Genomic DNA, 27,980 nt, shown 5'->3' with positions numbered 1-27,980 from the left:
GCTACTAATAACCTGTATAACTCGTTAAGGACACAACAGTTGCTAGAACTACTGTAATCCTATACAAAAGCGAAGATGGTGATGGTGAAATAACTAAAATAAAGTAAAACACAACAAACAAAAAAAATAAAAAAAACAACAAGGGGTCCTAAGAGCTGTAGGAAATTAAAAGGGAAAGTAAATGACCTGAAGGATACACTGTTCATTCAAAGAAAGGTTTTCCTATGAATTAATTAGTAGAAAAGTCAATTTCTGCTCTGCCTCTCCTATGGGGACAAAGAGTGGGTTATCCTACTCACATTCCTGGGGGGGTAATAAAACCAGTGATATCATGATTAGTTGTTATGGTGACCAAGGGGGGGATGGTGTTCAGCAGAAATCCTGGCATCCAGTTTATTGAGTGAGGGGACTGTGACGATTTGTTAATCTAATGAATAATTGATTTGTTAAATCAAATAAAAATTAGTGTGTCAGATTGGTCGAGACGCTACAACACACACAACTTTCATCCTTCTCTCAAAATGGCCATCTTTGAGAAAAAAAAGTTGAATAGTTTGCATAACTGGATACAGCTGTTGGTCATTTAGCATTTATATCCTAAAAATATAAATCATCCATCTTACCTCACATGCTTAGGGTTAGTTTCATCATAACACATAAATCTAAAGGGCCTTTCGCACTGCAGGAACCTTTTCATAGTACCAGAACTAATTGTGGAACTACCCACTTTTCAGCGTGTTCGCACCGCCGGAACTGGGTGCGATTTTAGTACCGGACTGCCTTTTTTGAGAACCAAATTAGCTCCTACTCCGGAGCAGGGTCTAACCAGCACAACTGGTACTAATCGTGACGTAAGTAGACATTGATTGGCCAAACGCGTACAAAAACACCTTCACCCACCATGATTTAAAACGCTGTGTAAACAGCGAATGCAACCCTGTAAATAGTACTGGGAAATAGTTTGCGCAAAATCGTCCTAGTACTTTAGTATCGTACATTTAGTTCTGGAACTAAAGCGGTGCGAAAGGGCCTTATGTGTATGTACATTACATCCCTTTGAACTTAGACCCCATCCTATGTTTACCCACCTACTGACCATCATTCCTGCCACCCTTTCTCTGCTAAACCAGAGCTGTGATTTGAGCTGCAGACATCCTCTGCCCTGAGGCTGAGAAATTCTCTGACAGTTCAATTCTAATCTCTCCGCTCTATTACAGTGATCCTGTCTCTGTTTTGGGCTTCCCCAATGTTCCGTTTACTTTAGTTTAAAAAGCCTTAAAAAATAGCCTTAAGGGCCCAGAGCAGAAGAGTGTCAGTGTTCCTCAATCTACCCCAGCTGGACCTGATTAAAAACACTTGGTTGAGGACTAGTGATATCACTGATCTTGACTGAGAGGACAGTCAGCTTTTTTATGTGCAGTGAGTTATAGATGTGGAACTTATGTGTGATGTAGTTTTGAATAGATCCTGTACACTGGCATTAGCATAATAGGAATAAATCTATTTAGAAAACAAAGTATTTAAATGATTTATTTTATCTAAAATAAAAGGCCCATAAAATTCAGACTGCATGTTCTTGATGACTTTTGATGGAAACCTTTGCATTGGAACCCATCTGTCCATCAAATAAATATTGCAAACACAGAGTAGGTTAGTTGAAAAAAAAGCTCAAATTATAATTTATAATGTCCTTAACTACATGGTTGCCTGTGAATAACAGTAGTGCATATTTTGATATTATGCAACTCCACTGTGTGTAATTGTGAAACATGTTTTTCTTCATAAAAATAGCTTTCCCTTCATGATCATTATTGCACTTGTGGATGATCTGTGCACGAGACAACAGTGAGAATTAATAAAATCTTAACAATTAAAAAACTAAAACACTTCTGAACCAATTCTTATTTTACATAACTTTAGCTAAAAACAATACAGCACTGCATCCTAAAACTATTAGCTTTGGTTCTCATCTTCAAAAGCATTATGAGAGCTGTCACTGAAATATCTAGAAATTCACAACAGCACCTATAAGATATTTTCCAGACCGGCATCTAGGAAGCACACAGGTCGCTACTGTGAAGCAGTAATAGCACAGATTGGGGAGAGAGGAATCTATTTTCAGTGAGAACAGACCATGTGTTGTTGTTGACAGTCTGATCTGTTATCCATTTCAACACTTCCGTGGCTTCTCCTCTGTGGTATGTACTACCCTTCCCCCTCAACACACATGTACACAAGCACATACGTGAATGTTCACAACTGCAGACACAAACAATACACACCAAGTGCGTGCAAGTGCTACTTAGGGTGTTGTGGGTGAAACCTGACTGTTTTTTCTTGCTTTTTTGCTTTGAACAATAAAGGACATAACTGTGGCCTTAGCTGTGAGGTATTTTAAGTGAGACTCCTGGAAAGCCTGTACAGAGCTGCCAATTACTAGCCCTCATATCATGTGGTCACAGGCATTGACCAGGCGCCTTTGTATAGGGCCCTTATTAAGAAGTTCTGCCTCTAGAATTTTAGTTATTTTAGATAAATAGTGCTTCTGAAAATGTGTGTTCTTTTATTGCCTCCTCAAATTTAGAGTGTTTTAGAACTCCTGGAAAGCCTGTACAGAGCTGCCAATTACTAGCCCTCATATCATGTGGTCACAGGCATTGACCAGGCGCCTTTGTATAGGGCCCTTATTAAGAAGTTCTGCCTCTAGAATTTTACAGTTATTTTAGATAAATAGTGCTTCTGAAAATGTGTGTTCTTTTATTGCCTCCTCAAATTTAGAGTGTTTTAGCGTAATAGCATCACTATAAATGTATAGTCTTAGTAGATGTTTACAATAATAGTGCTTCAGAACTTTGCAGTCTTTAATCAGTGACTTTGTTTTACTTTGGTAATTGTACAGACAGAACAACTACCAAATTTTGATGCAGGGATTTAGATTCAGGTTCCAAAGTAAACAACATTTTGCAAGCATTTATAAACATAATATGATATGTGACACAAATGATTTTGTCCTTTTATTATTTATAAAAAAAATTTTTTAAGAAAGCAGGCATTTTGTAAAGTGTGCCAGTCATATTTAAAGCAGAAATCTAACATTTTTATTGCTTAAATATTGGTATGTGGTTGGCTTTCCTTATTTATTAAGAAAGTTTTAATGAATATGCCCTATAAGGCAAAATGCAGTAACTTCATGTTAAGTTGATAGTCTCTCTGATACAATGATCTGACAGATGAGTTTGGGTTAACTATGCTCAGACCAAGAGAAACCAATCACATCAATGCAAATTCAGTCAAATAACCAAACATTTCTGAAATGCTGTTTTGACATATTTACCACATTTTGTTGTTGTTTTGTCTTGGACCTTTGTTAGATAACAAAACTGATCACTAGCCCTGCCCTATGAACCTATTATATATGTTATGTGAAAGCAAAATTCATAGAATCTCACTCTTAATTTGAAACATTGTCAAACATCACCTGTTGCCATTTATGAATCCCACAGCCACAGTGGTCCCTTAAAACAAAAATAACATCTGGGAGTTGCCGGTGATGCTGCATGATAAAGTGGGCCTCCACATATGTTACACTCTCTTGGTGGTGCATGTATGCATCTGGTGGAAAAGCGCTTACTTTTATCTTTTCATGCTTCAGAGCAGAAATGTGACCTCTTGCATTGTGACAGAAATTACCTCACTGTATGGGATCATTAATAGTGCTAAAATAAACAGAAACTCTGTCTTTTGTCTATTATTTTCTTCCATTTTTCTCTCAGGAATATCATGCGTTTTTTGGCAGTAGACTGTGCTGGTGGTGCAGTCAGACTGAGAACACCACCACCACTCTATATTTGACTTACTCCAGCTTCCAGTTACCACTAATCTCTGTGTTGAAGCATTTTGCAGTGTATAAATGTTCCAAAGTGCATTTATATGTGTAAATCTCAGGGTGTGGAATAGGGCTCTCCTGGAGCTGAAAGTTGTGGTTAATAGCAGGAATAATCTGAGAGCAGACTAAAGGTTTGGCGTGAGGTGAAAACTGCAAGTGAGACCAATTATTTTGAAATAATACAATTTGTGTGACTATAACTAGTTCTGTCTTAATGTTCCAGTAGCTACATGGAGTTTTGTTACAAAATGAGCATGAACAGTACCAGGTGGGACCCACTAAGGGTCTTATTCAGTTATATATAATTTAATTTAATATATTCATTATAATTTATGATTAGCAGATAAATATTAAAGACAAAATTTTATAAAAATATTTTTTACACAAATTCTATCCGATAAAATATTTTGGAGCTTGGCATAACCAGAAAGAATGTAAATTCATTATAACTAGTTCTGTCTTAATGTTCCAGTAGCTACATGGAGTTTTGTTACAAAATGAGCATGAACAGTACCAGGTGGGACCCACTAAGGGTCTTATTCAGTTATATATATAATTGAATTTAATATATTCATTATAATTTATGATTAGCAGATAAATATTAAAGACAAAATTTTATAAAAATATTTTTTACACACAAATTCTATCCGATAAAATATTTTGGAGCTTGGCATAACCAGAAAGAATGTAAATTCATTATAAAAATGTCCATGCTATTATAGGGTTTTAATTATTCACATGACTTTTCTAGATTTAGAAATCACACTTATAAAATTAAGCTATCTCATATATCCAGGCATTCTGCCTATGTGTGAATTCAAAATAAGACATCTGGATTTTTAGTTGTTTTAATGACAAAACAAGCATTAAAATAAGCTAAAACAATTACAACAAGTAATCATTTTGAGGCCCACTTATAAGTTTTTTCCCTGGTTGAAAACCACTGCTCTATAGTAGAGTACAATTGTGCCTACTGTGGACAAAGAAACAATAGCACATGAGAGATGTGATTTTACCCAGCTAAGTGTTCTTGTTTCCCTGCAGAATGAATGTTGGACAACTGATGGATGAAGAACAGATGAAGGTTTTCTCGTGCCATCATGTTGCATTCATTTTACCATCACATGTGTATCCCAGACAATAAGACTCTTTTTATCTTTTCTCATGCTGTCTCTCATTGTTGGTCCATCCCTTTTTTTAGACATATGTCTGCTACTTACGTATTTCAGTCGCTCATGTGTTTGATTTAATAGATCCTATAAACCAATTTCTGGTGAAGGTAAATGCATACAAATTGTGATTTAAGGTAAAGCACACAGTAACAAGCAACCAAGCAATCTGTTCCTCCAAAACAACTGAGAGTTGCAATTAAGCCCTAAATAGGACTAGGATTGATTCATTGTAAAACATGTTGTCTCTTCAGACAGCTAAAGACCGAAGGGCCCTTATCTGGCTGTCTGCAGACATATCTATGGCTCTCAGGCTGGTTTAAAGGCCTTCCTGGCTGTTTTATCAGGGTTAGCAGAGTACAGGCTGTCTCTCATAAGGATCTCCCTATCAGTCTTAATTAATAAGACAAATACAGCCTCAGGAAGTGCTAGAGTTTCATCAGTGCACGCAGGCCAAAAAGAAGCATTCTGTACAGCCATTTCTTTCGACTTTCTTATTCACTCAACACCTTTTCTATCTAGCTATTTATGAAAAAAAGTGGTCTTCTACAAGTAGGCACTCACCTTACATTAATATTGAGATACATATTGTACCTGTAAAGCATTCATAGTGAATTTCCAGTCATTTGTATCAACACCAAACATCATGCTTGTGTCTTTTGACAGCTGTCCCAGTTCTTTCATTGTGTTTCTTTGTTTTTATGTCCCTTTGCTTTAATTTTGCACAGCACATTCTGAGGCTTGCTGACAGATATTTTTGCAGACACAATATGAGATATTGGACACGTTGATCTGTCTAGACTCGATGAGAGTGACACTCCTGCTGCCTTGTGCTTCAAAAACCAGGTCGGAGGGGTCAATGGCACTTTAGAGAAACATTCTCTGGAATTTCTAATGAGGGATTGTAGGAGGAAGGGTCATGTAGGGATGAAACGGGAGGGATGTATGCTAACAATAACACAAAAAATATAACTGCCCTTTTTACCTCCACACTACTTGCATGAGATAAATGAACAGTCATTTTTGAGGAAGAATGACTCTTGATGTACAGTATGTATGTATGGGTGGGTGGGTGTGTTTTCAAATGTAGGGGATTTAGAATGTCTTATATAGAATTACCTATTCTTAATAGAATCCCTGCTGGGGGAAAGGAAGAATCCTACTCGAGACAAGCATTCATCAGAAATATGAAATTTCAAATCCATTTCAATGTAATGACTCCCTATGCAGGCTGATCAGAAAAGCAGGCAAAGAATTTGGAAAGCACTAAAAGTATTCGCTAACTTTCAGAAGGACAGCAGAGAGGGAAAAATAAGTTTTATGGAGAGCTAGTTCTGCTCTGGTTTGGCAAATGGAAAAGGAGTTGAGGATCTGGCAACCCAGGATGCCCACCACTAAGTGCAAACAAACACTGTAGTTAGAGCAAGAATCAGAAAGAGTGCTGGGCGAACCGAAGAGAGATTACATAAGAACTTAGATCCGTAGATCTCTATCTGTCTGTCTATCTATCTATCTATTCAAAGTGTCTAGACAGACCTTTCTTTATAATAGTTGAAATAAGCATTGTCGTTAAAATGGCAGATTCTCAAGTCAGTTCTGAATGGTTCACCATCCTGCTGTTTATTAGCATGCTGGGTTTGTGAGACCACATAATGCATCCTTTATCCATCATCAGCCATAGCAAAATAAAATGCATTTAGAGCCAATCCAACATTTCATTCCTCAAATGAAATGGAGTAAATGAATCAGAGGCTTCGTAATTGAGGATGTTCTTGCTTTAAGGCAAATCTGATCAGAGAGGTTTGGCTTCTCTGTGCACTTCGGCTGGGCAGTAGAACTGTGGATAAGGCCTTAGACCTCTGCAGCTCTGAAAGATTGAAAATGTGTCTGGTAAAAGCTTCCAGACCTCCATGCCATTTAGACTGAACAGAAGGAGCCAAAAACCATGAAATATCACAGTTTGACTGCAATGCCAATTAATTGCATATGAACAAAAGGACTTTCCTGCTGTGCTTCCATAACAACTTAATACATTTGCAGATCTGGGTTAGCGAAACCATTTTTCAAACCACAAATGTCATTCAGGACAAGAAAAATGTCTTAAAACATGGACGTCATAATCATTTGTAATGGAAAAAGGGAGTAGAATCTGCAGTCAGCTGCAAAATGAGGCAATAAATCATTTTGCTGCAATTTATAGCATTGCTGTTAAGTGAGACTGGGTTATTAAAAAGAAAAATTAATTTATTTGATCTAAATCACCACTGCTTCTTTTCCTTTTGTCTGCATCCTGAAGTTCTCAAGTTGTTCCAACTTGAAACCATCAAACCTGTCTTTCCCTATATCCCAAAGTCTTTAGTGCAAGTTTACAAAGGACAAATCAACCTACATGGCCCTACTGTGCACTTTTTTAAAGTATGGCCACTGTTCTGTAAAGTCCTACATAGATAGATAGTTCCTGTGGTTATCTTTCCCAGATCAGAGCGCACAGGAAACCATGTGGTGTTAACTTAGAGATGACATCTGGAGGTACCTTAACAGGAATGGAGACTTTTATGTGTTGTTCATCCATCATTTTCACTTTGCTGTCCTGTTTTTGCTCAATGTGCTTCAGTGATTTAGATTCAATAGCTATCTATTCGTTTATTAGTTGAAGAACATTAAAGAGCAGTGGAGAAATATTGAATACATTCAGCATAAATCAAAGTTCATCCCAATCAACTCAATCTAGATTAGGTGGATAGACTGTCAATCTTAAAGTCTGTCATTTATCTTCATTATTTCCTCTTTTATCTATTACATTTAATTTAGTGCTTAAATTCTTTCTCACATCCACAGACTTAGACATTGTGATTACACAGCTGCTCTTACCGCTGCACGCTGGAAGGCCCCCCTGGTGTAGGTGCCACCTCCTCTGTAGGTGATGGAGGGGATCTCTTTGCTGAAGAGCGAACACTTGTGTTGGTGGGCTGTGGGTGCAGACACATAGTCCACTCTTGTAACCACATGGCTCTTGGAACTAAATGTTACCAGTGCTACACGTGTTGCCTCCGGCGCCACCGGAAAATCTGACAGCAGCTTTCGCACAAATCGCAACTCGCTCCCAAAGTTGGAAGCTCCCACGCTGGACGACTCATCCACGAGGAAGACCAGATCCAGACAGCCTCCCTGTTCCCGAAGAAGACGAACGTTCTTTCGGAAGACCTGGCCGAGACGTTCTACTTTGCTCTCCGCACTCTCAGAGAGGTTTTGCCGGGTTTGGGCCGCTTGACGCAAAGCCCGCAGGGACAACTGCTGTGCCTGGCTCGGCCAACCAATACAGCCTAAACAGTACAGGAACAATAAGGTGAACCTTAAAGTCAATGTTACTCTTAATGTCACCATGATAACGCCACAAACACCAGCGTCCAATAGTGATTATGAGAGAATATTGAGGCGTATAAGTTTGTTGCAGTCCTTCTCTTCTTTTGTTTTCTCTATCTTTTCCAAGCAGGGTGAGGCTTCTATCTCTCCGCTGGTCTCAGGCATCTGTGGAGCTCCTGCATTTCAGACACCCTCCAAATACTTCTCCCCTCTCTCTGAAAATCATTTAAAAAGAGCGAGACAGTGAAAAAAAGTTTGATGAGAATGAGAGAGGGTGTGTGTGCTGGTGCGAGACTAAGAGAAGGAGTGAGAAAGAAGAGTAAGAGTGAGAGAGAGCAGCGGCAGAGGAGGAAAAAAGGGGCAGTCAGAGGCGTTAGTATCTCTCTCTTTTTCTTCTCGTCCCGTTCTCTTCCTTATTCCCTACTTGTTCTGTCCTTCTCTCTTTCTTTTTCCTCTGCATGTCCTAGAGTGCTTTAGTGAGGTTGCGTGTCATTGGAGCACTCCAGACTGTCTGTCAACCAGTGCCTTTGTGAGAGAATAAGTGTGTGTGTGTGAAGGAGAATGAGAGAGAGAGACTTTTGTCTATCAGCCTGTCAACATGCCCAAAGAAAACATCAGCACGGGGCCTGTTGATCAAACCCATATGTCTGGCAATCATCTGCTCCCGGACGAACACTCTCACCAAACTACCAGGCAGATGCCAAGAGAGCCATCTGTTAATGAGAATAATCGCAAGGAGCTGTAGACAAAACAAGCATGAAATGGATACAAAAGCAACACAATTCATTTGACAAGCAGAAAAGCTGTTAACAGGTTTAAAATCGAAGCTACGTTATATTAAGAGTCCACATGTCATGCGCATTTTGTAAGCAGAGCTTCCAGTCATTATTACTTCCTCTTGTTTTCTCTTGGGGTCTGTGGGGAGAGAAATCTCAAGTAGGATCTGACCCCCCTCTCTGTCTCCTTTCTTTTATGATTTTTGCTTATGCTTAACGCAGTTTTAGGTGGGCTGGCCACAGTTTGGGCCAGGCTGAAACTTAAATGAATACAATTGAACCACGTGTGAATCCCAGCTGTCATGGCTTTGACAGGACAAAACGGACAAGGATTTGCAGTATTGTGAGGTTATAGCTCAAAGAGCTACTGATTCTTGACTAAAACAACATGCTGACTGTTAAGTGTGGTCTGTAAAATTAACTGTGAACTTTGTGTCTGAGTGCAAAAGATGACAGCGGTGTTTGGCTCACTAGTGTCCGAGCAGCTGGTGCACAGGGACACACATCTCTCTGCTCACCATAAAGAGACCCAGAAACCTCACAAAGCAATATATATGTATTATTTATTAATTTTTAAAATTTTACATGTATTTATCTTGCATGCCATAATGGTAACTGTATACACACAGACACATTTTAAGTCATACACATGCACCATGAATCCACTCTGATCTGTAAATCAATCTCCTATTTCTTCTGTCTTTCATCTGATCGGCAGTAGTGATATGGTGGTGACACATTCCTGACGTTTATTCAAACAACAGGGGTATATGTCAAGATAATACAAACACCTAATTTCATGTAACAGTAGGCACTTTGCATTTTTTACATGTTGCTTATATATATCTGAAAAATAATGTCTGTGTTTGTTCTGATGCAACTAATTTTAACAGAAGAGTTTTCAAATCGGGGATTTACAATACAAAAAGGCTTTTTTCGTTAACTATCTGGCAAAGCAAAGCGTCTTATGTAAAACTTAAAAATTGTAGAATACTGCCCTCTATAGGTTAATAAGGGTACTTGTTATGCAGTTGTTCGACTGTTAGGCTGCACGATTATGACAAAAATCATAATTGTCGATTATTCCCTTGAAATTGTAATTGCGATTATTAATTACGATTATCACAATTTACATTGAATGATGTTTATACCATTGTTTGATGCAACTGCATGCCGTATTTTTATATGAAAATAAACAAGCTGAAAACACTCTTAACTGAAAAACCTTTAGTGCTTTTCTATAGTATTAAGCCTCAAATGTCAAATATACATCGGATTGGTTTCTTCTTTAAATGATAAAAAAAAGTAAAAATATGAATGGTATTATAATGTTATACTAAAACTAAAACTAAAACAATGGGAAACCCCTTAAGATAACATGTAGAAAGAAAACAACATGCAGAATAGCATAAGTGGATTTTGAACGATTAATTGCCGCTTTGAACGATTACGTAATTGTGGCATCCATAATTGTAATTGCGATTAGAAATTCGATTAACTGTGCAGCCCTAGATTAGATTCAGCTTTATTGTCGTTGTGCAGAGTAACGAAATGTAGTTAGCATCTAACCAAAAGTGCAAATAGCCAATATATAAAAATAAGCATAAATATGTGTATGTGTATGTGTATGTGTATGTATATATATAGAGAGAGAGAGAGAGAGAGAGCGAGAGCCATGAACATGTATGCAATCGTGGGTGAAAAGGGAGTAGAGAATTGGTCTCAGAACACAGCCCTGTGGTACGCCAGCATTCAAGGTGAGGATGGAGGAGTTGTAATTGTTAATCCTAACAGAATGTGGTCTGTTGGTGAGAAAGTCCAAGGTCAAGTTGCAGAGAGAGGGGCTGATGCCAAGGTCTGTAAATTTGGAGATCAGCTTAGATTAAATCACAGTTAAATCACAAATTAAAAGAAGAGCTGAAATCGATGAATAGCATTCTGACATAAGTGTTGCTTTTATCCAGGTGATTCAAGGCAGTGTGGAGAGCTGAGGCGATGACGTCCTTAATTGACCTGTTGGGTTTGTAGGTGAACTGAAATGGGTCCAGTGTTGGGGGCAGGCACGTTTTCAGATGGGAGAGTACCAGGCTCTCGAAACATTTTGCTATGGTTGGCATGAGAGTGACAGGGCGGTAGTCATAAGGGGCCACTGCAGCACCATGCATGTTTTGGTACTGGCACAATAGTGGTTGTTTTGAAGCAGGTAGGGACAATGGCCTGGGCCAGGGAGAGGTTGAAAATGTTAGTAAAGACATCAGGCAGCTGTTCTGCACAGGCCCTGAACACTCGGCCAGGGATGCCATCAGAGCCAGTCGCTTTGTATGCTTTCACCCTGATCAGGGTGGAGCACACATCACTGGTGGAGAGTGTGAGCGGCAGGTTGTCAGGTGGGAGGTCAGCTTTGTTGGATGATTCTGTGTTTCCACGATCGAAGCGAGCATAAAAGATGTTCACTTCATCTGGGAGTGTGACATTACTGGTTGGGGGGAATGCTGTTTGATGGTTTGTAGTCTGTGAGGACATGAATGCCTGTCCACATACGGCGAGGATCATTGTTGTCGAATTTATCATCAATCCGCGGTTTGTAATTATGTTTAGCAGCTTTAATTCCCCTCTTCAGATTGGCCCTGGATAAACTATAGGCTTCTCGGTCGCCAGATTTTAAAGCTGTATCATATGCTTTTAGTTTAGAAACCAGTGCTTGTCATAATTGTAAATTAAACTGTTTTGCATCAAAGAAAAAAAGAACCCAATAGGGGGCCTCAAGATGACTTAAATCTTGGAAAATGTGGACAAGGTAGCCTATTTTGTTATTAAGTGAGTGTATGTGAATTTACATTTCCTTCAGGCTAAGGATTATTAATTTCACTGTTAGTGTGAAAGGGCTTTTATATTTGCCATAGATAGAACTTAAAAACAAACAAGCAAGTCTAGCCCAGATGAAAAAATTAACACATTATTTTCCATAAAAAGTAAGTAACGCAATTAGTTACTTTTTAGGGAGTAACTCAATATTGTAATGCATTACATTTAAAAGTAACTTTTTGTAACATTTGTAACATTACAAATTATATTTGTATCATTTTGAGATTTTTACAAATTTAAATCTTAAATATTGTAAATATAATATTAAAGAGAGAGAGAGAGAGAAAATTACCACAACTTAAAAAGATGGATGATATTTTAATTTCTCTCTGTTTGGATTTAGGTCAAAGTGCAAATCCGTGAAGAATTTTTATTCCGCTGGCTCCATCTATTGGTGAAAGGATGCATGTGTGCCCTGCATGGGCCATTATTTGATACTCTATCTATTTTATGATCCCATAAAATCAAAATGAAAGATTTGTAACATTTTGTCCATGCTTGTAAACTTTGAGGCCATGTATAAGGAAATGTACTCTAAAATGTTGACAAAGAATCAGACACTGGTCCAAACACACACACACACAAACAACACTAAAATATAAAGAAATATTTGGGATCTAAATGTTGTATGCAAACAATTTTATTTGTGTTTCATATGCTTTTGAATGACGTCAACAGAAAAAGATGCTGTTTAAAGCCAATGTTGTAGTTATAGCATGCACCAGCAGGGGCTAATGGGGCTATCTAACCAGCCTTACCGTTCACCGCACAGATGCTCTCTAGAATGAGAATATCCCTCCCCCTAATACAACCAGCGAGCAAGTAGCAAATCAATTGTTCATAATTGTGAACAAAGCCTATTGCCTTTTAAAAGACTCTTTGAAATGACGCATTAAAACCTACTAGAACGTTGTGTTTTTATATGTGTTTTCATGTTTGAGTTATTTGACTGCTTAAGCTAAATTTTAGGATGCATGTGTGCCCTGCATGGGCCATTATTTGATACTCTATCTATTTTATGATCCCATAAAATCAAAATGAAAGATTTGTAACATTTTGTCCATGCTTGTAAACTTTGAGGCCATGTATAAGGAAATGTACTCTAAAATGTTGACAAAGAATCAGACACTGGTCCAAACACACACACACACAAACAACACTAAAATATAAAGAAATATTTGGGATCTAAATGTTGTATGCAAACAATTTTATTTGTGTTTCATATGCTTTTGAATGACGTCAACAGAAAAAGATGCTGTTTAAAGCCAATGTTGTAGTTATAGCATGCACCAGCAGGGGCTAATGGGGCTATCTAACCAGCCTTACCGTTCACCGCACAGATGCTCTCTAGAATGATAATATCCCTCCCCCTAATACAACCAGCGAGCAAGTAGCAAATCAATTGTTCATAATTGTGAACAAAACCTATTGCCTTTTAAAAGACTCTTTGAAATGACGCATTAAAACCTACTAAAACGTTGTGTTTTTATATGTGTTTTCATGTTTGAGTTATTTGACTGCTTAAGCTAAATTTAATTTTTTATTTTTTTTTGAGTGAGTATGCATGAGTCAAGTACTGTACACTGGCCAACATTAGCCCAGAACAAAACATATTTGACATTCTGAAATCAGTGTTTTCAGACATTTTTCGGTTCAAGTATTTTTTTTTATTTTTTGTTGTTGTAGAAAGCAATTCCCATCGTGTCTTTCCTCAAACAGCCAGCGCCCACAATAAAATGTAACGATCGGTGTGGTGGTGCATGGGTTCTCAGAGATATTTTTAGCGCAATCTCTGACGTAGACATGAATAATTAATGAGCTCTGCAGCTGAATGATGGAGCACATGCTCTGACATCCCAATACATCAGTGATGTGAGATTATACCATCTGCAGAAGAAAAGGCTGCATTTATTTAACATGTTTAACTTATTTATCCAGTTAAAATAATACAGCCAGCAGAGATGCAAACTACATTACATGTGTGAAATGTGAAACACTTTACAGCTGCAATTCTGAGAGAAGATGGTCTTTCCAAGAAATAAGGCATAGGAAAACATGTTGTTCCTCTCTAACACTTAAGAAGAGTTTTGCTCTAGTGTTTGACAGAAAAACTGATGCACACACCCACAACACATAAGAGACTTTACATAGTAGAAAAAATTCTCACACACGTGCAAAAACCAGAAGACCACAGGGGAGCAAAAGTGGATATCTCTGATGGGACAGCAGAGCGCAGGAATGAAAAACAGAGCGAGGGAGGAGAGGAAAAGTATGGAGACTGGTTTGAACTAGAATTCCAAAAACATGATCCCGCTGAGGAGAGCGTGAGGAGAGAAGTGAAAACAGAGAACACTGGGAAGAGGGGCAGAGACCAAACAGGAAAATAGGGAGAAAGAGAAAATCAATATTCTAGAAAAGCAAACAAATACAGGAACAATTAATTTAAATGGATACTTCATCCAAAATGATCATTCTCTCATTATTTACATGGGTGGCCTATCCCTTTAACACATGATTTGATTAAATACAATGAACTAGAGTTGCATTAAACTTAACCCAAAATTAAGATGTGGCAGGCATTGCTTATGCTTTCGTAATATCGTTATCAGATGATGAAAGGGGATGATCAATTCAACAATGATGGTTAAATGTAATTAACACTCTGCTATTGTGCTGCTGATGAAAACACTGATCCCAAACAATTTTGATTGATCACCGAAACTCCCACCTTTGATTAAAAACAAAAGACAGCCTCTCTCTCCAGAATAAATGTAAATACATAGTCACTCACAAAGAAACATAGTGGGACACACAAACATATCAACTGTACATGTGTGCCGGTTAATATTAAAAGCATAGTCCACCCAAAAATAAACATTCTGTCATCATTTACTCATCCTTATGTCATTCCAAACATGTATGCATTTCTTTCTTTTGTGTCACACAAAAGAAGATATCTTCGAGAAAGTTGGGGTCCAAACAACATTGAACTCCACTGGCCTCACTGTATGGACAACAAATACACACTTTTCTAAATACCTTCTTTTGTGTTCCACAGAAGGAAAAAAATCATACAGGTTTGGAACAATTTGTGGGTGAACTATAATGGTGTTACTAACATTTAAATAAAATGTATTCGCACACAAATACAAACATGTGCATATGAATTACAGAGGCATTAAAAGGAACACTTACAGCAATAAGACAGGCTGAAAGTATGTATGTTGTAGAACTGAATGTAATACAAAAACATATATGTAAATATAGTTTTATTCCTCTGTGTGTGTGCTCCATTATTGGATAAATATCTATGTTCTTGGACATATTATTCTTGGAGCACATGTGCTCTGATTTTATGGTAAACAGACATACAAATTACACATCCTAGAAATACTCACGGCCCCAGATGCCACTCTCATTCTTTTTTCTTCACTTACACTCTTTCTTATCTCTTTCTCTCACAAGTTCATAACTCATTACATGATTCTCTGTATTCACACAAACACATAAGTTATGTATGTGTAGACATGCTGACTTGAAATACCGCACCATTTGTCCTGTTTTTCATTTCCTCCATTCCCTCGCTCCATCTTACCTACTTAGGGATCTTCATGCACATTTTGTAATGTGGTACTTCTCGTGTTGTGGTAAATAAAGTGTCCAGGCACCAAATCTGGTACGTGTGCCAGAGCATGACCGCAGCCCTGAGGTCAACAGCTCAAAGAAAAGATTCTGCACTGTTTCTAAGACACTAATCAAAGTAATCAAGTAATTGTGTAACATTGTGCATGTGAACTCCTTTGTACAGAAGGTCTGAAGCTCTTTTGAACGTCTGAAATTCATATTATAATAATTTGTTCATATTATATTTGTTTACTCACATTACTATGCTGATATAATATGCAACTATTTGTATTAGAAATATGTGAAATTTTAATTATTCATCAGTGTGATATAAGCCAGGGAAAATGAAATGTCATGGGCCATATCCATTGATCAAAAAAATATTACTGTGTCAAGCTGGTCAAGCTCTGAGGTTAAGATGGGCTTCTTTGTCTTGCTGAGCTCTGCTTTTGCATTGATATTGTCGTTGCTTAGATTTTTTCCAGCCACTGGGCAGTAGTAAAACTTTGGGTATTAATTAACCTCATATCTCTGTGAATCTCAATGGTTTCTAGTGCCCTCTTATCACTGAGAAAGAAGAGTATATATGTGCGGCATTTAAGAAGACAAAGACAGAGAGACAAAGGGTAATAATGGCCATATCAATGTAAGCAGCCATTTATCAGTATATTGAAGGCTAAATGTTGCTGACATTTGACAATCCACTGGAGTTTAAACTCAATGCTCTGCCTTTCCCACCAGCCATGATCGTTTTTCTGAAAGTGTGGAACAGTCGTTGTTCACAATCTTTTCTTACTTTACTGGGTGCATCTATTCCATTTTCTCAGCTTTTTTCTTCCTTCACACATTATAACATTATAGCTCTGTGTCCTTTACAGAGCACTCTCCACAGGTATAGGTTATAAAACTGATCAGAACAGGAAAGTCTCCATCAAAACAGCGGTCTGTTTTCTGTGGCCTTCAGCTTAACATGCCACTCACTCATGTGGATTTGACATGTTTGTCTGTCCACTGTCTTGCTGATTAAAAGGAGGAGATTGGGTCAGTCCAGACGAGATTAGTGCAGTCAAACACACATTCACACAGTTTATACATTTACACTTAGTGAAGGTTGAAGGGAACTTCAAATGTCTTTAGACAACAACATTTACCATTTTCAGATGATTTATAAAATCTTAATGTCTCTGATGGCAGGCATAGTTTGTAGGGACAAAGGCAACAAAAGCATTAACCAAAAATGATCCATAACAAATTTTTAGTTAAATATATTAAATTAAATATATTTAAAATACTGCAATGCAAAAATATGTAATTTAATAATTATTATATTATATTATATTTGGTATTTGTTTAGACTACATCCGTCTAGTTGCAAATTGTAATCCAAGAGATTCTGAGTACTGTCTTTTGGTCCAATAAGTAATATCTCGGTCTTATCCGAATTTAATAGGAGAAAATTATTGGTCATCCAATCTTTTACATTTTAACACACTCTGTTATCTTAGATAATTTAGAAGTTTCATCTGGTCTTGTTGAGATATATAGTTGAGTATCATCAGCATAACAGTGGAAACTAATCCCGTATTTTCTAATAATATTACCAAGGGGCAACATATATATCGAAAATAGCAGAGGACCTAGGACAGATCCTTGTGGCACTCCATATTTTACTGGTGATAATTGAGATGACTACCCAATTAAATTAACAAAATGGTAGTGATCGGACAGGTAGGATCTAAACCATCTTCAACATTTTTTTGTTACCCCTTACAAGTTTTTCTTTTTTAAAACAGGTTTCTGCTTCAAAAAATGAAGGAAAAAAATTGATCGTACAGAGCAAAACATAAGTTAGAAACTACTCTGACGTAATGTGAAAATATAACCACTGAAATAATGTTTTGAAATCATCTCTCCTTGTCACTCTCATTGAGCTTCATGAATAAGAGATGAAGAGATATGAGTAAACGGTCTGTATCAAACTTAAAAAGGTTAGGTTTGACCCAATTCCCTGCTTCTGCTCACTGAGCAAATTAATGAGAAAGAAGTCCATCATGAGGGCCACATATGGTTATGTGTACATGTGTGTGTGGAGCTGTGTGTGTGTGTGCCCATGAGAGCCATTAAGATATCAAGCAATAGCCCTTTTATCAATGACAGCACAGCTGTGCCAACACAGTTCTGGAGTCTTCTTGTCCAGTTTGATTCACATAATAATGAATGATATGATGCAGTGGCAAAAACAACATTTACCTCAACTGCTTTCCTACTCTCCTTTTTTATGTCTATATTATCTTTTGATTGGTTCAATGGATCATGAGAATTAAGTAAATTTATGACCACTGTAACACTCTGTATCTTTCCCAAAGAAATGCACTTTGCCCAACTAAGACAATTACCATGCTGGTCTAAAATGTGTGTGTGTGTGTGTGTGTGTGTGTGTGTGTTTTTGTGACAAATTAGGACATAAATTTGTATAATGACAAAGGTATGACAGGTATTACAAGGAGAAGGTGACTTTTCAGGACATTACCCCATGTCCCCACTTTTCAAAACGCTTATAAATCACACAGAATGGAGTGTATTGAAAATCTGAAATAGCACAAAGTTTCCTGTAAGGGGTAGGTTTAGGGGTAGGTTTGGTGTAGGGCAATAGAATATACGGTCTGTACAGTATAAAAACCATTACGCCTATGGGATGTCCCCACTTTTCACAAAAACAAACCTGTGTGTGTGTGTGTGTGTGTGTGTGTGTGTGTGTTTTGCTGCTGTAAACATTGGAGGGTCTGAAAGTAGTATATCTAGATAGTATAGGCAACAAGACACATCCAGTCTATTAAAGTGTCTGAGGATTTTGAAGCCAGCACAGATTTGCTGTTTGTGGGACCCCAAAATCCTAAGGTATTTTTTGATCTTATGACTCATTTTCTGTTGAGAAATAAGCAGTGTAGACACAAAATATTTGCTTTGTCTAAAGTTCACTTGAATTTGTTCTAGATCATTAGACATGACAGTATATGCCTTGGAGGCCTGTCTAAAAACCGGATACAGGTACACTGTAAAATATTTCCACCCACCTTAACTTAAAAAAACTTAAGCTCGGTTGCTGGCACAGGTGTTGCCAATATCAAGGGTTTCTGAATTGTGCATATATGTTTAAGTACAATCAAACTGGCTGTGCAAGTAATTTCAACTTAAATTATATTCAACTGACTTTTGTTGAATCTGGTATAACTTAAAAAAATTAAGTTGAAATTGGTTAAATCAGAAATATAGGTCTGACAGTGTCAGACATATATTAATTTATATATAGGGTAAAATGGGGGGGTGGCGATGCCCCCCTTTAAGAACAATGTGGATTTACTTTTAAATTATAACATTTAGATATAAGTTTAGCATGCTCAGGATGATAATGTCAATGTGTTATTGTTTTATTTTAAATATTTAAAATAATACATTTACAAATAATAGCCTAACACTAGTAACAACATGCCACTTGGGGTCTTCTGTGCCAATTCTGGGGTAAAGTCATCTTACCCCAAGGGTCTAATTGTATCTTCTTCTTCTTTTTTTTTTAAAAGTATAAAAACCATTACGCCTATGGGATGTCCCCACTTTTCACAAAAACAAACCTGTGTGTGTGTGTGTGTGTGTGTGTGTGTGTGTGTTTTGCTGCTGTAAACATTGGAGGGTCTGAAAGTAGTATATCTAGATAGTATAGGCAACAAGACACATCCAGTCTATTAAAGTGTCTGCGGATTTTGAAGCCAGCACAGATTTGCTGTTTGTGGGACCCCAAAATCCTAAGGTATTTTTTGATCTTATGACTCATTTTCTGTTGAGAAATAAGCAGTGTAGACACAAAATATTTGCTTTGTCTAAAGTTCACTTGAATTTGTTCTAGATCATTAGACATGACAGTATATGCCTTGGAGGCCTGTCTAAAAACCGGATACAGGTACACTGTAAAATATTTCCACCCACCTTAACTTAAAAAAACTTAAGCTCGGTTGCTGGCACAGGTGTTGCCAATATCAAGGGTTTCTGAATTGTGCATATATGTTTAAGTACAATCAAACTGGCTGTGCAAGTAATTTCAACTTAAATTATATTCAACTGACTTTTGTTGAATCTGGTATAACTTTAAAAAATTAAGTTGAAATTGGTTAAATCAGAAATATAGGTCTGACAGTGTCAGACATATATTAATTTATATATAGGGTAAAATGGGGGGGTGGCGATGCCCCCCTTTAAGAACAATGTGGATTTACTTTTAAATTATAACATTTAGATATAAGTTTAGCATGTTCAGGATGATAATGTCAATGTGTTATTGTTTTATTTTAAATATTTAAAATAATACATTTACAAATAATAGCCTAACACTAGTAACAACATGCCACTTGGGGTCTTCTGTGCCAATTCTGGGGTAAAGTCATCTTACCCCAAGGGTCTAATTGTATCTTCTTCTTCTTTTTTTTTTAAATAGGCATAAAAACATAATTTCATAGATCACTTTTGTTGTGTATATATCACTATGGTGATATGGTGTGTGTGTGTGTGTGTGTGTGTGTGTGTGTATGTGTTTTCTAGACATGTTTCAGATGAACTGCAACGGCGCTCAAGCCGTTATGGTTACTTCCTCAGGCAAACGTGACTTGTTCTGTTTTGTGGCAGGTGCAAATACGGATTCTTACTCATTTTTGTCATTACTAAAACGTGTACATACTAGAAGAGCGTTACTAAAGTATTTTAAAGGTCCTCACCCATCCTTGTGAAACAGAATTATTGTGTCATATTTTCACCAGTCTTTGGAACCAAACACCCTGAAATGTTTAGAAAGAAGCGATAGAAAAATGAAATTGTATATTGTTTGGTAACTTCGGTCATATTCCTTACCGTGCTGTTCAACAGCTTGCCAGGGCTTATGAGGGAGGTGAGTAGACCACAAAAAACAAGCAGTGACGTGGGGGAAGGGGTGGAGGTGCGACTGTACTTATGGAGGCGGGTAGGAGGGGGCTGACATTAGGAGTAAATACTACAGACTGTGGAGGCGCTTGGACCACTGGTCCTTTGGATATCTCTGGAGACACAGCGCGAACACTGAACTACCCAAAGGCTTTTGGCCAGAGTCCTTGACAAAACGGTGCACGCCTTGCCTTAAGAACGAGGAAGCATCCGGTATTTAATAGGTAAGTTACAGGAAGAAGGAGAAATGTGTGAATAGGTTTTCGGCCTTTCTAGCTCGGCGTTTTGGTTTAACTTAAACGGCAGATTAAAACGTGGATATCCTTCAAAGACTGCAACAAACGGACACATAAAAAGTTGCGACTGGAGTATTACCGTAGTGCTGTATATGGATTTTTAACGCACTGAAAGGACACATTCAATAACATTGACAGTGCCTTATTTTAATCGTATTTTATATAGCCTTTCACGGCAATCGCCCATCTTACTCTGCCACTACACACAATATATACTGACATGCTTCAGAACAGCCTCGCTTGATAAGAAAGGAAAGATAAAGGGCACATAGTGGCATATTTTGTTCGAGATAGTTTTCGGGCTGTTTATGTATACATTCCAGTCGCTATCTGAGATCTGACCAGCGGCACACGTCAAGCACGGCTCTAGCATCACCGCTCAATAAAAAAAAAAAAAAATCTCAATTACCAACATGACGGATGGACCGAGACAAAGAGGGAGCGCAGCCCCGAGCACCAGCGAGGATGGAGCAGCAGACACAGGGAAAGCCGCTGGACAATCAGTGGCGTTGAAGAAGGAGATTGGTCTCGTCAGTGCTTGTGGCATTATTGTCGGTGAGTGTTCAGTTGTTCCTTTAAATATATTTTTCATAGGGGTTTTAAACGGATGTATCTATGGTCAAGCATGCTCTTGATTGGATAATGCTGAATGGAACTGAAATCTTGCACTCTGCTTCTCTCTCTCTCTCTCTCACGCACACACACACACACACACACACACACTAATCAGTCCTATGAAATAGAAAATAGGTCCTTTACGCTGGGACAATCAAAAACATATATAAATGAATATATAGTATATAGCCCATACATATATACTGGAGGCTATATGATAAGTTTTTTTAATGGCCGCTAATTTAATTTAATCTCATAACGAATGTCAATTTTAATATTTTAAATATTGATCTTAGTTTGTACACAATAATGTTGTTGTTATTCAAAAATATTCATCTAGTCATTATGTTTAACTGTTGCAGTCTAATTACTTTTTTATTCATCGTTGTGATGATCAGTAAAATAATCAGTTTGGGTCATACAAAAAACTATAGATCACTATCTCTTGAAGTTAAATATTTCATACAATGTAATGATAACGAATAACATGTGCATGTAAAAGAAAAATATTATTTACTCAAAATATAAAACGTACACTATGCATTAACAAGGGTGTCAGCAGATTCGGGAACTGACAATTGGCAGAATCACTACTACTGTCACTAGTATGGACTTCTGCAAAATAGGCATGTGCTTCTTCTTCTTTATTCAACATTATGGTTTAAAATTCAATTAAATTCAATTTTATTTGTACAGCGCTTTTCACGATACAAATCATTGCAAAGCAACTTTACAGCAAATTAAGTTTCTACAATATTTAGTGGTAGCTTATCAGTGGTGACTGTCAGTTAATGTTTAAAAACATAAACAAAACAAGAATTTTAAACAAAAATGCATCTGCCATGCCTATGTCAAATTGGTGTTCTTCACGTTCTCTTCTGTCAGCGGTAAAGAAATCAGGTCAGTGGTAGAGAAAACGCGAAGTGAGGTGGAAGCGAAGGCAGGAAATGTGACTGAAGGAGGGGGCTGACATTAGGAGTAAATACTACAGACTGTGGAGGCGCTTGGACCACTGGTCCTTTGGATATCTCTGGAGACACAGCGCGAACACTGAACTACCCAAAGGCTTTTGGCCAGAGTCCTTGACAAAACGGTGCACGCCTTGCCTTAAGAACGAGGAAGCATCCGGTATTTAATAGGTAAGTTACAGGAAGAAGGAGAAATGTGTGAATAGGTTTTCGGCCTTTCTAGCTCGGCGTTTTGGTTTAACTTAAACGGCAGATTAAAACGTGGATATCCTTCAAAGACTGCAACAAACGGACACATAAAAAGTTGCGACTGGAGTATTACCGTAGTGCTGTATATGGATTTTTAACGCACTGAAAGGACACATTCAATAACATTGACAGTGCCTTATTTTAATCGTATTTTATATAGCCTTTCACGGCAATCGCCCATCTTACTCTGCCACTACACACAATATATACTGACATGCTTCAGAACAGCCTCGCTTGATAAGAAAGGAAAGATAAAGGGCACATAGTGGCATATTTTGTTCGAGATAGTTTTCGGGCTGTTTATGTATACATTCCAGTCGCTATCTGAGATCTGACCAGCGGCACACGTCAAGCACGGCTCTAGCATCACCGCTCAATATCGAGGACTGAACATCTCAATTACCAACATGACGGATGGACCGAGACAAAGAGGGAGCGCAGCCCCGAGCACCAGCGAGGATGGAGCAGCAGACACAGGGAAAGCCGCTGGACAATCAGTGGCGTTGAAGAAGGAGATTGGTCTCGTCAGTGCTTGTGGCATTATTGTCGGTGAGTGTTCAGTTGTTCCTTTAAATATATTTTTCATAGGGGTTTTTAAACGGATGTATCTATGGTCAAGCATGCTCTTGATTGGATAATGCTGAATGGAACTGAAATCTTGCACTCTGCTTCTCTCTCTCTCTCTCTCACGCACACACACACACACACACACACTAATCAGTCCTATGAAATAGAAAATAGGTCCTTTACGCTGGGACAATCAAAAACATATATAAATGAATATATAGTATATAGCCCATACATATATACTGGAGGCTATATGATAAGTTTTTTTAATGGCCGCTAATTTAATTTAATCTCATAACGAATGTCAATTTTAATATTTTAAATATTGATCTTAGTTTGTACACAATAATGTTGTTGTTATTCAAAAATATTCATCTAGTCATTATGTTTAACTGTTGCAGTCTAATTACTTTTTTATTCATCGTTGTGATGATCAGTAAAATAATCAGTTTGGGTCATACAAAAAACTATAGATCACTATCTCTTGAAGTTAAATATTTCATACAATGTAATGATAACGAATAACATGTGCATGTAAAAGAAAAATATTATTTACTCAAAATATAAAACGTACACTATGCATTAACAAGGGTGTCAGCAGATTCGGGAACTGACAATTGGCAGAATCACTACTACTGTCACTAGTATGGACTTCTGCAAAATAGGCATGTGCTTCTTCTTCTTTATTCAACATTATGGTTTAAAATTCAATTAAATTCAATTTTATTTGTACAGCGCTTTTCACGATACAAATCATTGCAAAGCAACTTTACAGCAAAAAAAAACTGTTCATAACTTTTGTCCTTTTATGAATCAGAGTCAGAATTATCTATTTAACTTTTGGCTTGTAAACCAGTACAAGCTGTTTGTCCAGTTTGTAGGGTAACAGAGCTGATCCAGCATTCATTGTGTGCTTTTAAGGCTCTTAAGGAAGGGGGACTGTATCACGTTCAAAATGTTCTGATTGGATGAAGTTGAAAGTAGTTGATTTTTTTTAAACTAACCAGATGTTCTCAAGCAGCTCTAAAGCATTTTTCTTCTTATTATTTAGTTTTGCCTTTGTTTTGTTTAGAGAACAGCAGGAAGTGAGTGAAAGGGCAAAAGTGGACACTATGGTACAGTTTTACAGGATGTCCCTGCTCTTGTACCCTACTGCTTTATACCTCTTTACTTCCTTTATGCCTTTTGTTCTAGAACCAGTACAGCAATTCTGAGAAAAGTATGTCTGTAAGTGTGTGCATGGCTCTCTTTCAAACCCTGCCGAATAGGCAGCATTTTAAGGGAACATAGGCACACTCTTGACACAAACACTATTTTAAAAAGTAGTCTACTACTTTTTAAGCTACCATTTAAGACACCTTCTTTTGGCCAAAAACTGGCAGCATTGCATTTCTATTTTTCAGAGAAGACAATCCAAAAACACAATTGTGGTGTCCCAAATGGCGTACTATGCTATTCCTTTTGCTACATAAGGAAAGCTGTGACAGTTGAGTGTATAAAGTGCTCAACATTTCACACTTAGTTTTTTTGTTAATTAAGTGCATCATCAAGTTATCTTCATCATCAAGGCACTTTTTCTTTTTGGAATTTGCAGCATAAACACACTATTTATACTACAAAATGCCATAGAATAGTGCATTAGTACAGTGGGTATAGAAAAGAAGCACCCCCCCCCTTAAAATAATCACATTTTGTTGCTTTGCAGCCTGAAATGAAGACGGACACAGTTTTTGTTTTATCCAGCTGTATTTACTCAAGGCATCTTAAAACATCCAAGTGAAAGATATAACACCAACATGCCATAAAAAAATAAAATACAGAATCACTGTTGAGTTGGAAAAAAACGATCACCCCCTTGTGTCAGTATTTTGTTGAACCACCTTTTGCTTTAATTACAGCCTTTAGTCTGTTGGGATATGTCTCTATTAACTTTGCACATCTAGACTTTGCAATATTTGTCCACTCTTCTTTGCAGAACTGCTCAAGTTCAGTTAAACTTGATGGTGTTCGTTTGTGGACTGCCGTCTTCAAGCCATTCCACAGATTTTCAATGAGGTTTAAATCTGAGATCTTACTAGGCCATGCAAGGACATTCAACTTTTTATCCTTTTTCTCCCTGTGTGGTCAATTTTGCTGTGTGCTTTGGGTCATTGTCGTGTTGGAAGGTAAACCTTCTTCCCATTGACAACTTTCTCAAGAATTTGATGCTATTTTGCCCCATCCATTTTTCCTTCTATTCTAACAAGTGCTCCAGTCCCTGTTGCAGAGAAACACCCCCATAACAGGATATTACCCCCTCCATGCTTTACTGTAGCAATGGTGTTATTTGGATGGTGAGCTGTATTGGATTTCCGCCAGACATCGTTTGGTGTTGTTGAGGCCAAATAATTACGTTTTTGTCTCATCTGCCTCAGAATCTTCAAGGTGCATTTTGGCAAAGCTCAGTCGTGACTGCATGTGGCCTTTCTTGAAGAGTGGCTTTTTTCTTTCAACCCTCCCATACAAGCCACATTTGTGGACAGTTTGTGATATTGTGTGTCACATGCACACAATGACCACTCTTTTGCTGCTGCAAGTTGCTGTAGGCCTCTTGGTAGCCTCTCTCACCAGATTCCTTCTGGCTCTTTCATCCAGTTTGGAGCGACATCCTGATCCAAGGAGGGTCTGTGTCAAATGCCTTTGTGTGCCATTGAGAAGGTGGCCATATGTGATATTTATACGGGACACGTCCTGGCCATGATTTTTATATTGCCTAAAACATCCAAAGTAGTTTGACCAATAACATGCAGGTATTGTACATAATTGACCAATCATGGCGCGTCGTGCATGAAAAGGTGAGAATGATCAAAGCGATGCAAATACGCGCACGTGTTTGTTCGTTCGTTCGACTTAAAGCTGTGCACCGATCATTGTATGACACCAAAGTACCGAGAGAGCAATTTGAAAGCATAAGGAGCCGTCTGCTCTGCTCTCTATAGCTCTCGTGAAATAATGTCATACAACAATCTGCACAGTGCTAACAGCCAAAAGCTGGATATTTTAGGCAATATAGAAATCCTGGCAAGGGTGCGTCCCATAAAAATGGTCACCCTAGATTAGCTACACCTGATTGAGTTTACAAGTCATATTTAGGTCATAGAAACCTATAACAAGTCATAGAAGTCAGTGATTGTTTTTTTTGTTTGTTTTTTTTCTGACATGTTGGTGTTATATCTTTCACTTGGATGTTATAAGTTGCATTGAGTAAATAGAGCTGGATAAAACAAAAACTGTGTCCACCTTCATTTCAGGCTGCAAAGCAACAAAATTTGATTATTTTAATGGGGGTGATTCTTTTCTATACCCACTGTATGCAAATTGGGACACAACTATTTTGACAGTCTCAGTGAAAAAAAATCAATCTAAGAAGTGATAAGTGAGAGAAATGTTGATTATTAAAGGGGTCATGAACCGAGAAATCAAAATTCCCTTGATCTTTTGACATATAAGAGGTCATTGAATTATAAAAACATCCTGTAAGTTTCAGAACTCAAACCTTTCTCGTTTCTCGTACTTTCTCCTAAAAACAGCTTAATTGAAACCAATCTGCCAAAACGACAGGTTGTGGAATGTGCCACAGTATTACACAATACAGTGGCTAAACACTGCCTCCGCAGAAGATCAACGCCTGCTTCTACATCACTGCCTGTTTAGCCTGCCTGTTTAACCCACCGATTTGCGCATGTAATTTGCTCCGAAGAAAACAAGAAGCTGTTCAGTGCCAAGTTGTGGAAAAAACACAGTCTTTGCATTGTCTTCCTTCTGATCTCAACATTAGGAAAGAGTGGATGAACTTTACTTTCTACACGTCAGTAAGAACTTGGTCCTCTGTACCCTTCATTTCGGCGCGGATTCGTTTACAAACAAGGCACAACTCGATGCAGGATTTTCAGAAAGGTTGAAACTAAAAGATGATGCTGTGCCGACTACATTGGATCTGACATGGATCTGACAGTAATGTCACACCACACAAGTGTGAGTAACTGTTTTTATTATGTGGTCACTATTGCTTTGTATGTTATTACAGATCGTTTGATATGTACTGAGTATTTATGTGTTTTTAACCTATATCACAGCAGCGTCCATCAGTGTACGATTTAGACTGTCAAACATACACACCTGTTAGCCAATCATAGCAGTGGGCGTTTACTTCTGAGTCTACAACCCGCCACACCTATTCAAACAGAGCGGTCCATGAGGGGGGTCAAAACAGGACAGAAAATAGCCTATTACTTCTAAATAGTTTTTTTTTTAAGTAAAAATCTTAACATTGTAAGTGGACCTCAGAGAACAGTACAAAATTTAAAAAAGGCAGTTCATGACCCCTTTAATATAAAATTAGTAAGTCATTAAATTGTGTAAAGTACTAAAAAAGTTCAATCTATTTAAAAACTGACTATTTTACCCATATATTTATGTGTGCTATGTATTTTATCATATCCAGTATCACATGGTTAGCTTAGCAACATGCTAACTTAAACAAGTTGTGAAACAAATGTTGCGTGAGCAGGGCCGCATTAAGACTACACTGGGCCCCGGGGCTATGACTTACTGCAGGGCCCCATCACAATAATTATATATATATATATATATATATA

General features: G+C 37.7%; 2 protein-coding genes across 2 annotated transcripts in view; one reads left to right on the top strand and one right to left on the bottom strand.

Moving 5' to 3' along the window:
• Nucleotides 1-8,654, bottom strand: part of LOC107588157 (sushi, von Willebrand factor type A, EGF and pentraxin domain-containing protein 1-like) — a 79,281-nt gene extending 70,627 nt beyond the window's left edge. The window contains exon 1 of the mRNA XM_016276173.1: nucleotides 7,927-8,654. Within this exon, the coding sequence (XP_016131659.1) occupies nucleotides 7,927-8,439 (513 nt within the window). The 5' untranslated portion in view covers nucleotides 8,440-8,654. The remainder of the gene's footprint in view (nucleotides 1-7,926) is intronic.
• Nucleotides 8,655-26,169: 17,515 nt separating this feature from the next.
• The window catches only part of LOC107588204 (large neutral amino acids transporter small subunit 2-like), a 12,927-nt gene continuing 11,116 nt past the window's right edge, over nucleotides 26,170-27,980 (top strand). Inside the window, exons 1-2 of the mRNA XM_016276230.1 lie at nucleotides 26,170-26,177; nucleotides 27,338-27,357. Coding sequence (XP_016131716.1) covers nucleotides 26,170-26,177; nucleotides 27,338-27,357 — 28 coding nt within the window. The remainder of the gene's footprint in view (nucleotides 26,178-27,337; nucleotides 27,358-27,980) is intronic.

The sequence above is a fragment of the Sinocyclocheilus grahami genome, unplaced genomic scaffold (genome assembly GCF_001515645.1).
Source record: "Sinocyclocheilus grahami isolate Dianchi unplaced genomic scaffold, SAMN03320097.WGS_v1.1 scaffold99.1, whole genome shotgun sequence".
Taxonomy (NCBI): domain Eukaryota; kingdom Metazoa; phylum Chordata; class Actinopteri; order Cypriniformes; family Cyprinidae; genus Sinocyclocheilus; species Sinocyclocheilus grahami.
The sequence above is the reverse complement of the archived record's forward strand: the minus strand, read 5'-3'. Positions and strand labels throughout refer to the sequence as shown.